Raw genomic sequence first — 16,647 nt, 5'->3', positions numbered from 1 at the left:
AAAAAAAAACTAAAAAAACTTTTAGTGCCCTATGTAGAAGAAATTTCCCCTTAAGGGCCACCTTAGAATGTGTGCCAGTACAAAAATGTTACCTTATAATGTGTGCCAGTACAAAAATAATACTACCTTACAATTTGCGTTAAAAATATTAAACTCAAATACTTACCTCCATTCCTCTGTCAGTGATGCTGTGCAAGACACAGACCTCTTCTAGTCTGTGCCCTGAGCTCTATGCAGCCCAGCTCGGGCAGCGTGATAATGATGACACTGGCCTCTGATAGGCTACAGGAACTAGGACTAAAGCCTATTAGAGGAAACGGTGGGCCATATAGACATCATTCCCGTGCCCCGTCGCAGCAATCAACTGCATTACTATAGTTGATTATGTAGTTGAGTATGTAGAGATGAGCGTTTCCACAAGGAAAGCGCTCATTGCCCATGGCCCTTCCGATGTCCCCCTCTTGCCCCTACCTGGTGCTGCCTGAGGCGATCGCCTCACCTGGCCTCATTGTTGGTGCACCCCTGGTCACTTCACCTCTCAAAAAATGGAACAAAAAGTGATCAAAAAGTCACACACTTCAAATTGGTATCACTGAAAAGTACAGATCCTTTTGCAAAAAATGAGCCCTCATACAGTTTCGTACACATAACTACAAAAAAAGTTATCGATGTCAGAATATGGCAAAGAAAAGGAAAAAATAAAATTATATTATATTATATTATTATATAAAAATAATTTTTTTCAAGGTTTATTTTTTAGTATTAAAACACAAGAAAAATGATACAAGTGTGGTATTGTTGTAATCATACTGACCTAGAGAATTAAAGTTAATTTTACCGCATAGGGAGCGAGTTTAAAAAAAAAACATACAACTGTGGCGGAATTGCATTATTTTTCCAATTCCACCCTATTTTGATTTTTTCTTTCCAGCTCTCCACTACACCATATGTCTCTACAATTTAGGACACGTCCCAAACTAGGGAACTACACCTCGCTTGTCTGTGAGATTTAAATTGGTTAATACGTTCTCCCCACGTGCCAGGGGATGCGGTCGACCTAAGAATCAAAGACCCAGACAGTTTGCTGGTTAAAGGATTCTGTGCTGGGCAAAGGCCATAGAGTCAATTTTTATAGTTTAGTCATCAATTTTAATATGTCCAATCATAAGTATTTATTAAAGCAACCAATCAGAAGCACAATCGTATGGAAAAATACATCTAGACATTATGCCTCCTCCACAAACTATATTTCATAGTGTCTCAGTGTCTGAATAGTTCCCTATTTGCCTTTAATAAGTTCTTTATAAATGTCACAAAACTGAATTAAGAGAATAACAAACTTTATTTCTTAATTAAACTTGAACTTCATGCTCTTCATAGTTATATTAGTCCAAGACATTTGAGCATAAAACTTAGAAAAAGGGGAAAATTTGAAAATTAAGTACATTTAGCACAATTCATGTTCATTAACCACTTAATTTCTTTCACATTTTCCTCCTTTTGAAGATAACTTTCTAATTGTCCTAAGAGAGTTTCCTCATTGACTACATTCAGGTTAAACTAGGGCCTATAGGCCATTCATCAACTGAGGAACCTTATATCCCCAATGCAGATCTTGTATCTGTTCTCCCTTGGGAGGTGAAGGAGGTGTATTCATGCTCTTCATAGATGTTAAAGGGAACCTGTCACCTGCAAAACGCATATTAAACTGACCACAGTGCCTTACAGTATCCCCCAGTGTGTTGCTAATCATGTTTTTCTTTCCTCTTTGTGTTTCTTCATACTTTTTAAAAAACGCTGTTTTAATGTCGATTGCCGCTGTCTCCAAGTCAGGCTTGAAGTCAAGGCTTGAAAGCTAAGCCCGCCCCTTACCCCTCCTCTCTACAATTAGATGGACATATATATATACTGCAGAAGTACCCGGCTTCGCACGGGTATATTTCATCTATTTCATTTCATGTTTCCGTGTGTCATAAAAATATATCAACAGTATCCCCCATAACAGTGACCTCTACAGTACCTGCCCCTTTAACAACAACCTCCACAGTACCTGCCCCTGTAACACTGACCTCCACAGTGCCCGCCCCTTTAACTGTGACTTCCACAGTGCCTGCCCCTTTAACATTGACCTACACAGTGGCCGCCCCTTTAACATTGACAACCCCTTTAACAGTGACCTTCATAGTGGCTGCCTCTTTAACAGTGACCTCCACAGTGCCTACCCCTTTAACAGTTACCTCCCTAGTGCCTGCCCCTTTAACAGTGACCTTCAAAGTGCCCACCCCTTTAACAGTTAACTCCACAGCGCCCGTCCGTTTAATAGTTCCCCCTGCCCCCCATGCATGTAGCAGTGTAGTTGTGCCATCAATAGTCATATGACTGAAAATTTAAGGACCTGCGAACTGCTAAAACCTGTGATCAGTTGTTATGGCAACCTGGACTAGGATCTGCGAGCTTCTATTGGCTAATAAGGGACATTTGACTGTGTAAATGGCAGTTTGAACAGTAAATGGCAGTTTAGTAACATAGTTTATAAGGCTGAAAAAAGACGTCTGTCCATGCAGTTCAGCCTGTTATCCTGCAAGTTGATCCAGAGGAAGGCAAATCGATACTGTTGGCCACCCAAGGCTTGGAATGTGATGTCCAATTTTATTAACAGTACAGAATGAGTCACTACATGCCATTCTTCTAATAAAACATTGTAAAGAATTGCCTCTGTGCACCTCTTGCTGTCATCCCAGTTTGTCATTGTTCTCCCAACTGAGCAAAGTTTTGACAAATTTGATTTGGTTAATTTGCCGAACTTTGATAAGAAATTTGATTTGTTATGAATTAATTTGTCATTAATCACAATAAATCAGGTATACCCAGCCTAATCATATTCACCCCACATAGTGGCACAATCTCAGTGTGAAAGCTTGGAATTTAAACTGCAGGAAGAGTGCAGGTAGAGTGTATCGCCGTGTGCATTACGTTCTAGTGTACCCACATTTATAGTTAATCCATTCTGTAGATACTTAGAGAAGTCGCGAACATAAAATTTTTGGTTGGTTCGCGAATGGCGAACGCAAATTTACGCTAATGTTATCGAACGTGCGAACCGGGCGAACCACCATAGACTTCAATAGACAGGCGAATTTTAAAACCCACAGGGACTCTTTTTGGCCACAATAGTGATGGAAAAGTTGTTTCAAGGGGACTAACACCTGGACTGTGGCATGCCAGAGGGGGATCCATGGCAAAACTCCCATGGAAAATTACTTAGTTGACGCAGAGTGTGGTAAGCTGAATTCGCAATGCGATTAATATAACCTGCATTAATCGCAATGCGATTACAACTTAGATCTGAGTTCCTAATGGTTGTATTGCTAGAATTGACGAATATAACGAATATAGCACTATATTCTCAATCTTCTTTATATTCTAGCAATACAACCATTAGGAACCCAGCTCTAAGTTGAATTCGCAATGCGATTAATATAACCTGTATTAATCGCATTGCGATTACAAGTTAGTCAAATTTGTGACACTGCAGCTTCAGAATGAATCTAAGATGGATGCTGTCCTTGCTTTTTGATAGGAGGTGGGAGGGTCTGGGAGGGAGGGAGGGTATGCTGATTGGCTGGAATGTGTCTGCTGACTGAGAGGTACAGGGTCAAAGTTTGCTCAATGATGATGTATAGGGGGCGGACCGAACATCGCATATGTTCGCCCGCCGCGGCGAACGTGAACATGCGATGTTCGCCGGGAACTGTTCGCCGGCGAATAGTTCGGGACATCTCTATTGATACTATGTCGTCAGCATTAAAGGCAGGTGTATTTCATCACCATCTACATTACTGTGCAGTGCACCAAGATTTATAGCTAATCCCTTCTGTTAAACAAAAAGAAAAGCAGACAACACCCCTCAGTAAAGCAAAGAACCCATGCACACACTCCTGCAGTGCAATGGCTTCTTAGTGGAACAATATAAGGAAATAGAGAAAAAAACGCTCTTTTAATGCATGTTGTGGCAGTCCAAACACATGCTTTTTAATCCCTTCTGTTAGCTATAGAGTTACGGTGCGTCAGTATTATAGGTCACTGTTACCGGCAGGTCTAATTTATCACCGTGGACTTAAATGTGTAGTGCCCCAAGATTTAAGTAGTGATCCCATGACAGAGTGGGGAGGGTGGCAGCAGCAGCAGTGGCAGTAGCAGTGACAGTAGTGACCCCATGACAAATTGGGGTGGGTGGCCGCAGTGGCAGTAGCAGTGACAGTGACAAAACAAATAAAACAGGAATAAAAAAGAAATAAAACGTAATAGAAATATTTCCATCTCTTCTGTGTCACTCCTTACAAATACTGATCAAATACTGATGCAAAATAGTGACCGTGTGAATGTGGGCTTCTAATTAATTTGCATCTGTTTTGGCCATTTACATCTGAAATCAGTTTTCTTTAATAAGGAAAAAGTCCTACATACAGAAGTTTAATGGCCTCTCACACAGTCAGTATTTGGTCACTATTTTGCATCAGTATTTGTTAAGTATTTGTAAGTAAAAAAAAGGAGTGGGTCCAAAACAGCAGCAGTAGTGGCATACAGCACAAGCTGGTGGCAGATCCCAGTAGTGGCAGAACCCCACAACAGCAGGGTGATAGCAAGGCATAGTGGCATGCTTATCCTTTAAAAAATGTAACTTGTACATATCAGTAGGCCAAGAAGCCCAATTGTAGGACTGGAGATAGAGGGAGCAGGAGGGTTGCAGCATCAGATTGGTGACAGCAGGCCAGAAGTAATGGTCCATTTTGCTGAATATTCGCGTGTGGCAGCACACTACAGTAAGATCATTAGTGGCAGAATGATTTATTCTGTTGCATCAGGCACCAGCATCTGGAAATCCAGGTTGATCAACGCCTGATTCATCTTTATGAAAGTTATTCTCTCAACATTTTGGGAGGAATGGCAAGTTTTCTTAGGGGTAATTATGCCCCCTGCCACCCTGAACACTCGCTCTAATGCCACCCTATTGGCTGAGCAGGAAAACATGCCCATGGCAATCTCGGCCAGTTGCAGCCACACTTCAAGTTTGCATGCCCCATAATCTAAGGGGATCTTGAATCATAGGTGAAAGGGTGCAGTCCAAGTATGCCACAACTGTAATACTAAATGAGTGGCACGGTTTACCCATGTCATTTTATGGTGATGTTGCACTTGTTGATGCAGGGCAGTCATGCCAACATTGGTACCCTGGCCTCGCCTCACCTTCTGCTTACATATCCTGCATACCGCCATGCTAACGGCCCCAAGTGATTTGATGAAAACTTCCCACACTGCTTAGTATGGCATTTTCCCTCCACCATTGCGTAATGCCTGCCTGCTGCTTTTATGAACCCATGCACTGCTAGAGTGTTCGTCACAGGTAGTCTCCCAAGTACAGTAGAAGACGGTGTACCCCACCCATGTTTAGCTACAGATCTTCCTTTGCTTCCACCCTGCTGTCTTATGGGCACGCTTCCACCCTGCTGTCTCATGGGCACTCTGCCCCCTTCACCCCCTTATTATGATGATGCTCCCTCTTCACCCGACTCCCTTGTGAAATCGGCTAAGGCTTCATCTACATCTGTTTGGTCGTCATTTATGTCACCCTCACCTGTCTCTTGCGCTTGTCCCTGACCTCTTGCAACATGTGCTCCCACCTGACTGTCATCAATGGTAGTTGCATGCCTAGAGTCCACAGCGGACCTCTCTTCCAAGTTTGTGCTGGCCTGTAACTGCTGACTGTCCTCACAAAGATCATCCTTGCTGAAAGCGTAGCAGAGCCGTCAGCATACCTTACTTAGCTAGCAGAAGGAGCAGCAATAGCAAGAGGCAGCTTAAGGACAGGTGAGGGAGGGAGGAAAGTTAGTTCCTGGGCCATGCCAACTAAGCGTGGTGTCAGAAGAATCCACCAATTCCTAGCTGTGTGCATCTGTTGTCACTTCAGATGATGTTGAAGAACGAGTCAACCTATCCAGTACAGCTGGATTGTTGGTCAAAACACAACCACTGGATGACAGTGACAGCTGTGGTATTTTGCTGCTGCTGCTGCCACCACCCCTTCTTCTGCTACAACTTGTGCCAGATACAGCAACATTTTTATCACTGGCCATTCCTTTTAGGGACCAGGCAACTGTCTGTTGGCCATAGTGTAGGTGTAGGTGTGGCTAGGTGTGGCTGACACCTCAGTCGTGCACTCCTGACCAGCTCGTCTGCCCCATAGGCTAATTTTAATTAGTGTGGTATATAGCTTGGTCTGCTCTCCCTCATTCACTGGAAGCCATTTGGCACCAGGAGAGATATAGTTGTGGACTCTCATTGCATTCTTTGGTGGCCATTTGGCACCAGGAGTGGTGTGGAGTGGGCCCGGCATGCATGTTGGTACCTGCATTCCTTGGATATAATGGAGACCATTTTGGCACCAAAGATGACAGAAATGAAAGCAGGCCCAGCATGCATGTGGAACCTACACTCCCTGAATTGTATGGTAGCTGTCATGGCACATAACAGGTAGAATTTAGTGTTAGGAACCCGTCTTATAGAGATCAACTTGACGTGCGGCAGACGTGCTCAAATAATTTTGTACAAAATGATTTGCCAAGCATCTCTAATTTATAAGTATAGCACTAGCAATTATTATGCATTTTTCTACTTTATTTGGTTTGCAGAGAGCTGTTGCATAGCATGTTTTGTTTTACAGTGTTGTTCTCAGCCATAGCAACGTGCCCCTGCGCATTGGGATGTTGTGACTGACACCCTTTTTCTGTACAGTACAGTAACTGTATCAGTAATGTAACAGATTAACTATAAATGTTGCAGCAGTTGAACAAGATAAATGTGTGAAGCCCTTTAATACTAAGGCACATAATTCTATATATAAAATAAAAGATTAAATGGCATTGTAGCAGCAGTTCAACAAGATGAACATGGCGATTACACTCAACCTGCACTGTCCCTGCAGTCTCCCTATGCTCTTCCTGTCTAAAAACACTCCATATGATCTACGTACACTGTCCCTGCACTCTCCATATCCAATATTCTAGAATTAAAACACTGTTCCTAGTGCATTATCACTTGTCATATTTTTCCCTAAACTCAGCTCACAGTGAAATGATTGAGACCTTGCAGGATGAGGCTTTTATAGGGCTATGGCATCACAGAGGATGGCTATCTGCTGATTGGCTGGCTGCAAAGCATTATGGGTCATATCACGTTCCGAGGCTTCTTACTTTCACTTTGTAACATGTGCAGCAGCCATTTCGACAAAAAATTGTGATTTCTTTCAACAAAGCGTGAGGAAATTTGGCTTTGAGGCGAATCAAATTTTTCCTAAACTTCAGATCGAATTCTGTTTCGGATGGTTCAATTGGCTAAACACTACTGTCAACCACCAGGTCATGCAATGTTAAACAGTGCTGACATCTGGGACTAGGAACATAGCTGAGATCTCTCAGTTCAAGGATTCCGTACCTCTCAGTTTACTACAAGTGGTGATAATGGGCACATCGATGAACAGCATCACACAATCATCCCATACAACATGATCTAAATTTTTAGGTTTCATGTGGCTAAAAAGCATTTTGGCTTGCTTGTCAAACTGGTGTAAACTAGAACAGGATTAGTTGACCATAGCAACCAGTCAGATTCCACCTTTCATTTTTGACAGCTCTTTTGGAAAATTAAAGGTGAAATCTGATTGGTTGCTTTGGGCAACTGATTCAGTTCTACTTTACACCAGTTTGATAAATGACCCCATTAAAAATCAATGAATTACCAGATGGAAATATTTACAGGGTCACCTTCCAACAGCACTAAAAAGTTAAATTCTAACCAAGAGGTTTTCAATGATTTGATCAGAAAAATATCTTTCCCAAACTGTCAAAAAACTAATAACTTATGTAATGTGTTCTTTCATTGGTCTGTGTGTCATATGTCCCTTACATGTGGAACACTTATCTATGTATTACCAAATAAAATGACATTTAGGTGTAATTTGGAATACTATCTTGCTATCTACTAGTTTTAGCTAGTCATAGATTAGCAATTAATACAATAAAGTACATTACAAATAATAACGGGTGTTTCAGCCAAAATTTCCTCCATTTATCTGTTATTGCTTGGAACTCATTCAAATTTTACATGTCACATTTAATTAAATAGTGTATGTGCATTGCTTGAAGCATTTTTCCTACTTTATCATTCCAGTTGTGAATTTTCATTCAAAGATAGCAGCACTGAAAATATTGTACCATGGACTCCTTCCAAGTAGTTTATTTGAAAATACATTTCTCTGTCACTGCCAGATAATCGTGAGCTTGGCCATACACAGTAGAAAGCTGCAGCATCATATTTACAAAGGGAACAGCCTGTGCCCCAACTCACCATGTGTCTAAAGTAGCCAGCCTCATGCCTGCTCAGGAGTCATTTCAAAATTCTGCTAGCGATTATAGGTGACACCTATGAAAGAGTAGCTGCAGCTAAATGTTTAAAAACCACTTGCTGTGTCCTGCCGATTTTGAGAAAGCATTACGTTAGGGTTTGTTTTAGGTGCCTCAGTTGTTTTAACATCTTCAGAACCAACTCAGTGCAAAACAAGCTCCCTGCTGAGGCTGACACAGTTCCTTTCACATTATTTAATATCCAAAACACAATTGCTAACGTCTATACTTCTTTTTCTTATACATTATGCCTATGAACAAGTAAGGGTTCACTGGTGTAGTCATTTAGTGGTCCATGGACGGAAAAGGTTTGGGAATCATTGATTAGATATTTAACTCAACATAACACAAACTTTAATTGAACTTAACTGCCATGATCTAGGAGATATGAATAAGATAGGTTAAAGTGACCCAATTTCAATAAAACATATCATATTAGGTGGGGAGCAAACAGAACACTTACCTGTTGCCCTCCTTTTTATCTTTTGAGTGACAAATCTGTCAATTCCCCTCTTCTGTCATCCAAGATGGTCCTATCACTTCTTAGACTATCTGAAATGTGAAGTCCAAGGCATTTCCTGCTTGTCCAGCACTGCCCTCAGATTTACCAGAACTACTCATATGAGCTATCTTGAATGACAGAGGAGAAGACTTGGAATCATATTTGCAGCTGAAAAAGCTGAAATGGAGGGCACTGGTAAGTGTTTGGTTTGTTCCCCAGTGTTTTTTTTTCTTGAACCAGGTAGTTGCTTTAAAGGGTATTCCAGTTATATAAAGTTATCCCCTATCTATAAAATAGGGGATAGCTGTTAGATTGGTGGGTATCGTTGGACACATGCCCAACCAGCCACTCCATTCATATTGGGGAAGCTCCAAGGGATACTGGGCCCTCGTTTTTGTGATTGGTGGGGGGTCCCAGAGGTAGAAACCCCACTAATCTAATAGTTATCCCCTATCCTGTGGATAGTGGATAACTTTATAAAACCATAATACCCCTTTAATATATTGGTAAGAATTTTCTTCCTTTCCTATACAAAATATATCAGAATTAAAAACATTAATGGTAATATGTGGAACCAGTTAATGTTAATCATTTTATTTTATTACAAGTGAAGTGAATCATCCTTAGCTGAGGGAAAGGACTGTTGTGACTGTGTCTCTGGCAAGCACTACAGAGTAAATTGAAATACCAGTAATATCCTCTGCTCTACTGCATCAATGTCGTAAGCAATTTTCCTCAAGTTTCCTGGGAGAGTTGGCAGATATGAACTAAACATCTTCTAGTTTACAGATGACGCCGGATATGTTTACTGGTAGCACTTATTCATCTATTTCTTTTTTTTTTTTGTTTATATATATTTCTTCTTCATCCTGTCAGGATTGAATGTACATAGCTTCTCAGTTTAATTTCTATAATAAGCATTTTTAGGTATGCATATTGTGACAAGACTGTCTTTATGTCATTGCTGGTCATGTCTCAAAAAGATATTGCACATTTGATATGCCTATCTTTTAAAGGGGTTATGTCATGAATAATGGTAAAAATAAAAATCATACATCACATAGTACACATCAATCTCTTTCTGACAAAGCTACAAGCAGCCCTGTACCTCACATGGATCCAGAAATCTCCCAATTCATTGCTTATTTTGCTCTGCTAAATGTTTTTAAGCTAGCAGCTCAGGGGGTGTGTACTTTCTCAGGTGGTGAGTCTTTTTTGCTGCATCTTACTCCCTATCACAGCTCGGCAGCATATCCTTTTGGCTGTAGTTCTCTTCCTGTAACTAACAGCAGATAGGCTGGTGGCACATGAAGAATGAAACTGAGCATGTATGACCACCTTAGAGATGTTATTGAGGTGGACACAGAAAAAATAATAATAACAAACAGCAGGTGGTGCTATACAGATACATTTTATTGAATAGCTCACTGGGTATACTCAATTTGTAATTACTGTACACGCAATTACAAAAGTATTCAGATCCAGGTGCTGGATTAAAAAATATAGAATTTTCTTGTGGGATTCCCCTTTAAGAAGCATTTCTGCTTCCCGTATCCTGGAGAATTTATCATGAAGAAGCAGTTTTATGAATGATCATTAAACATATTCTGTAGTACTACAGCTTCAGTTTGCTAGAGAAGCACGTTAAGGTTAAATTCAACTAGGCTTAGTGTCTACACCTACTTAACGCCAGAGAAATATCCTGAAATACACACAAAACGTACTTATCTACAATGAGCCAGTTTTAGTATGGCAAAGACGGTATTGCCAGGATATACTGGCATAGCATTTTTACTGTATTTCTAGGGCAGTGGCATTGTGCAAAAAAAGAAACAGCGTGGTCTACATTTATTTGCTATGGAAGTCTATGTCAACTATACAGCATGAAATTGCATTGGACTAATCTAAAGGTCTGTCAATAAATGTGGGGATTTTCCTGCTGCATATGATGTGCATTCATGCTAAACATGATGTCCCCCTGACCTAAAATTTCATGTCACTTATTAATTACTGTTATTTGACATATACAATATATACAGTACATATATATAGTAGTAATAATCCAGTTCAAGAGTGAAAAAGTAGTGTTGATCGAGCACCAAAGTGCTTGGGTGTTCGGGTGCTCTGGACGAACACGTCGGGATGCTCTGGTGGTCTACTGAGCACCCGAGCACAATGGAAGTCAATTGGAGAACCTGAGCATTAAACCAGGCACACCCTGCTCTGAAGAGGGGAGGGTGTATGGTTCATAGTAAAGGTCAGAAATTGAAGGAAACACCACCGGAATGGTTTGGGAACAGCATGGGGAGGATGTCTGGATGTATCTTGGACTCTCAGGTCACTGCTGGGAACGATGTTGTCCGAGTAGTAATCCACTTTTACAGACTGACAATAATACACACGAAACCAAAGATAAAATCAATTTTAGAGGAAAAATTGTTAGTAAACATTCTTTCCTATATATTTACTTGTATATAAAGTGCAAGATCTGCCAAAAAGTAAAATTAAGAGGCACTCGGATGCAACCTTTATATCACATAATGGAGGGGCTCATTCACATTGTGATACAATTGTTCAGGTAGTGGGACTCCTACACTCATAAATCCTATGCACTAAGTGAAAGGGCTTCCAAAACTTACAAGGAACCGGCACTCCTAAACACCCTTTATTACACATAAAGCAGGGCATCATACACCCTTACATTATGGGTGAAGGCCTGCTGCAGAACTAAATCTCTAAAACATTAGGGGCGAGTATCTGCTGCTGATCTGAGCATCGAAAAAATTATGGCCGAGTGCCTGCTGCTGAGCTGACCATTGAAAAAATATGGGCAAGTGCCAGCTAGTTAGCTAGCCATTGAAAAAATTATGGGCGAGGGCCTGCTGGTGAGCTGACCCTTTAAAACATTATGGTTGAGGGCCTGCTGGTGAGCTGACCCTGTAAAACATTATGGTTGAGGGCCTGCTGGTGAGCTAACCCTCAAAAACATTATATGCGAGGGCCTACAGGTGAGCTGACCCTCTAAAAGATTGTAAGTGAGGGCCTGCAGGTGAGCTGACCCTCTAAAACATTATATTCGTGGGCCTGCAGGTGAGCTGACCCTCTAAAAGATTGTAGGTGAGGGCCCGCTGGTGAGATGACCCTCTAAAACATTATATGCGAGGGCCTACAGGTGAGCTTACCCACTAAAAGATTGTAGGTGAGGGCCTGCTGGTGAGCGGACCCTTTAAAACATTATATGCGAGGGCCTAAAGGCGAGATGATCCTCTAAAAGGTTGTAGGTGAGGGCCTGCTTGTGAGCTGACCCTCTAAAACATTATATGCGAGGGCCTGCAGGTGAGCTGACCTTCTAAAAGATTGTAGGTGAGGGCCTGCTGGTGAGCTTACCCTCTAAAACTTTATATGCAAGGGCCTGCAGGTGAGCTGACCCTCTAAAAGATTGTAGGTGAGGGCCTGCTGGTGAGCCTACCCTCTAAAACATTATATGCGAGGACCTGCAGGTGAGCTGACCCTATAAAAGATTGGAGGTCAGGGCTTGCTGGTGAGCTGACCCTCTAAAACATTATATGCGAGGGCCTGCAGGTGAGCTGACCCTCTAAAAGATTGTAGGTGAGGGCCTGCTGGTGAGCTGACCCTCTAAAAGATTGTAGGTGAGGGCCTGCTGTTGAGCTGACCCTCTAAAACATTATATGTGAGGGCCTGCAGGTGAGCTGACCCTCTAAAAGATTGTAGGTGAGGGTCTGCTGGTCAGCTGACCCTCTAAAACATTATATGCGAGGGCCTACAGGTCAGCTGACCCTCTACAACATTAGGAGTGAGGGCAGACTAATAAGTATGTTGATATGATGGAACAGGAGGAGGGGAAAAGGAAGATTGAACCATATACACTTTTTTGTGGTGGAAGGGGTGCATGAAAATACAGTGTATTCAGTACATTATAAAAAACACATTTAAAGTGCCTTTATGTTCATCAGCTTTCCTATGGTAGAGTAGAGAAGTCAGAGTAAATCCCGGCCTTGTTCATTTTTATAAGAGTCAACCTGTCAGCATTTTAAGTTGACAGGTGTATGTGCTTTTCAGTTATTATGCCACCAGCAGCACTAAATACCCGCTCTGACAAAACACTGGCGGCAAGGCAGGCCAGCACCTTCAAGGTGTAGAGCGCCAGTTCGTGCCATGTGTCCAGCTTGGACACCCAGTAGTTGTAAGTAGTGATGGGTGTCAGGGGCAATATTAAAATTTGCGATATTTCACAAATATTTTGTAGAATATCCGTCATATATTCGCGAGATTATATTTTTGATTGTGAAAATCGGCAATGTATTATTCAGGGTCACCTGCAGTCCCTCACCTACAACCTTTTAGAGGGTCAGCTCACCAGCAGGCCCTCACCTACAATCTTTTACAGGGTCAGCTCACCAGCAGTCCCGCAACGTAAATCTTTTACAGGGTCAGCTCACCAGCAGTCCCGCAACGTAAATCTTTTACAGGGTCAGCTCACCAGCAGGCCCTCGCATATAATGTTTTACAGGGTCAGCTCACCAGCAGGCCCTCGCATATAATTTTTTAGAGGGTCAGATCACCAGCAGGCCTTCACCTACAATCTTTTACAGGGTCAGCTCATCTTTAAGCCCTCGCATATAATGTTTTAGAGGGTCATCTGACCTGCAGGCCCTCACCTACAACTTTTTAAAGGTTCAGCTCACCAGCAGGACCTCACCTAAAACCTTTTATAGGGTCAGCTCACCAGCAGGCCCGCACCTGAAATCTTTTACAGGGTCAGCTAACCTGCAGGACCACACCTAAAATCTTTTACAGGGTCAGCTCACCTAATTATGCCTAATAGTTAATTTGTGCGCATGCTGCTTTGCTTGGATGTGGTAGCCGTAGCTGTTTCTCAGGCTCTCTCCCGGGAATCGAACCATGATTCCCCCGTTACCCATGGTCTACATGATTTGGGCTAAAAATAACTAGTGTTGAGCGCGAATATTCGAATTTCGAATTTTTTTCTCGAATATCGCAATTTCGAGATTTCGCGAATATTTAGAATATAGTTCCAAATATTCGCGAAATCGAATATTCGTATTTTTTCGGAAAAAAAATATTGTACGATTAATTTAATCTTATGATTTTTTTTTTTTTTGTTCCTATATAAGGCAACGTTCCTATGACTATGGCTAGGCTAATATGTGTATTTTACGAAATTTCTTAATATTGCTCTAACTTCGTCTTTCAGAATATTCGTAATATTCTAAAAGACGGAGTTAGAGCAATATTGCGAATATTCTAGTCATAGGAACATTGCCAATGCCTTATTCAGGGAAAAAAAAATCGTACGATTAAATTAATCGTACGATTATTTTTTTTTTTTTTTTTTCCCCTGTATAAGGCAACGTTCCTATGACTATGGCTAGGCTAAGTTTGTACCCCTTCCCCTCTGCGTCTGGGGATCGTTCTTACAGCCCTGTCCCCCCACCCCACTAGTAACACATTCACATTGAACACCCCCTGGGAAAAGTAAATAAATAATTGTACATCATATTTATTGATTCAGCTATACATAATCCATATCTACCACCAATATATATATTTATCTAGGCAATATCGATATTGAATATATATTTGAATAATATAGATATTGCTTAGATACAGATACTGATAATGGTACTTGCACACTAGCATAAGTGTATTTTCACACTAGCGGCAGGACATATCCTACAGGCTGTTCACTCTGTCGGATCCGCCCTGCCGCTATTTGGCCGTGCCGCTGGACTGCCGCTCCGTCCCCATTGACTATAATGGGGACGAGGGCGGAGCTCCGGCGCAGCACGGCGAGAGGTCGCAGGACTAAGTCTACTTTCACACTTGCAGCATAGTGATCCGGCGAGCAGTTCCGACGACAGAACTGCCTGCCGGATCCGGCATCGCAAAACAACTGAAGGACAGATCCGTCCTTCCGGTCTGTGCATGCACAAAGCGGGAAAACTGTGAAAAAGACTGCCAGAGGGATCCGTCCATCCACATGACAAGCGGATAGACGGATCCGTACAAAAAATGCATTTGTAGATGGATCCGTTTTTGCAATGCATCCATCTACAAATGCTGTCAGTTGTCACACTGATCGGCGGATCCGGCAGGCAGCTCCAGCTGCAATGTGACAGGAAGATCTTCTGCCAGTGTGAGCTCGGAGATGATCATGTGTTTTTTTTTTTATGCAAAGTGCAGAGCAGGGGGCAGGAAAGGTCAGGTTATTCATGAGGCAGAGCTCAGGCTTTCTTGTTCCACGCCCCCTCACAGGGCCGGATTAAGAGCATCATGGGCCTGGTGCAGAAGATTTTAATGGGCCTTTTTATAGAAAATGAAAACGCAACGCAGAGCAACTTTTTATAGCACAAATAAAGTTTGAATTTATGCAAAATTACACATGTGAAAGTACGCATGCATAAAGTTTGAAGTGTGAACGGGTCTGCGTAATCCCATTCAAGTCTATCGGACTAAAGTTCATGCGTCATTTTCAAGCAGATTTACGCACGGGTTTGCGTGTGAAAAATCTGCTGTGTGAACTTAGCCTAAGTGTACATCTCTGGCCACAGTTTAAATATACAGCTATCTATATAGATGGCTGTATTATGTATAGCCACCCCCCAAGGAGTTAACTACGGTAGTGCTGCTGGATATGTCATCACGTCTAGCTTTTCCATGCTCCTGAATGGCATATGTGTTTATAAAAGCTAATCTATTATAAGCAGATATGCCATTGAGGAGCTTGGAAAAGATAGGTAGGCAAGAAATAGTCACCTAGCTTTTCCATGCTCCTGAATGGCAAATCTGCCTTTAGGCATATCTGTTTATAATACCTGATCTATTATAAGCAGATATACCACTCATTGAAGAGCTAGGTGACTATTTCTCACTTAGCTTTTCCATGCTCCTGAATGGCATATCTGTTTATAATAGATCAGGCTCAGCTATTATAAAGATATATATGCCTATAAGCAGATATGCCATTCAGGAGCATGGAAAAGCTAGGTGAAAAAAAAATCATCACCCAGCTCTTCCATGCTCCTGAATGACATGTATAAATGATACAGTATACAGTATAATAGGTGAGGTGAGCCAATGCTGATTTACTTACCGCCTATGAGTTGTTTTCTGGGCAGTACACGGAAGGCTGCTGAACGCGACTCACCGCTGGCAGCACCCCTGACTCCACGCAGGAAGAATTTAGAACTTCCCGCGTGCAGCAGCCGTCACGGTCTTTCACTTTACGGCATGGCCTAGGCCCCAGGGGAGGAGTCTGACGTGACGACGCAGCGTGGCGTGCACAGCTGACCTGTCACCTGACCTGATCTGTCAGCTGTCACTGTCCTGGTGAGTTCTGTAAAGGGCCGGCATGGGAGATTTCTCCTTGCGCGCCGGCCCTGTCATCATCTGACAGTCGGCACGGTTCGGTCCTACTAAAGGGCAGCGGGGCGGCCGCCAGGCAACCTCAGCGAGGCGGCCTATGCGGGCTGCTGGGCCTATTTTCATGCAGGGGCCTGGACCTGCAGCTCCATCCGCCCCTACGTTAATCCGGCCCTGCCCCCTCAGCATGTACTTCAGCATGTAAACAAACAATGACAGAGCCATGAAAAGATTGACATATGGGTTTTAACTTGATGAAATCTAGTTTAACCAAATTATATG

General features: G+C 42.3%; 1 protein-coding gene across 1 annotated transcript in view; it reads left to right on the top strand.

Moving 5' to 3' along the window:
* Positions 1 to 16,647, top strand: part of TENM1 (teneurin transmembrane protein 1) — an 840,365-nt gene that overhangs the window by 169,723 nt on the left and 653,995 nt on the right. The window contains 1 exon segment of the mRNA XM_040405386.1: positions 1,729 to 1,753. Coding sequence (XP_040261320.1) covers positions 1,729 to 1,753 — 25 coding nt within the window.

The sequence above is a fragment of the Bufo bufo genome, chromosome 8 (genome assembly GCF_905171765.1).
Source record: "Bufo bufo chromosome 8, aBufBuf1.1, whole genome shotgun sequence".
Taxonomy (NCBI): domain Eukaryota; kingdom Metazoa; phylum Chordata; class Amphibia; order Anura; family Bufonidae; genus Bufo; species Bufo bufo.
This window is presented reverse-complemented; position numbering and strand designations above follow the sequence as displayed.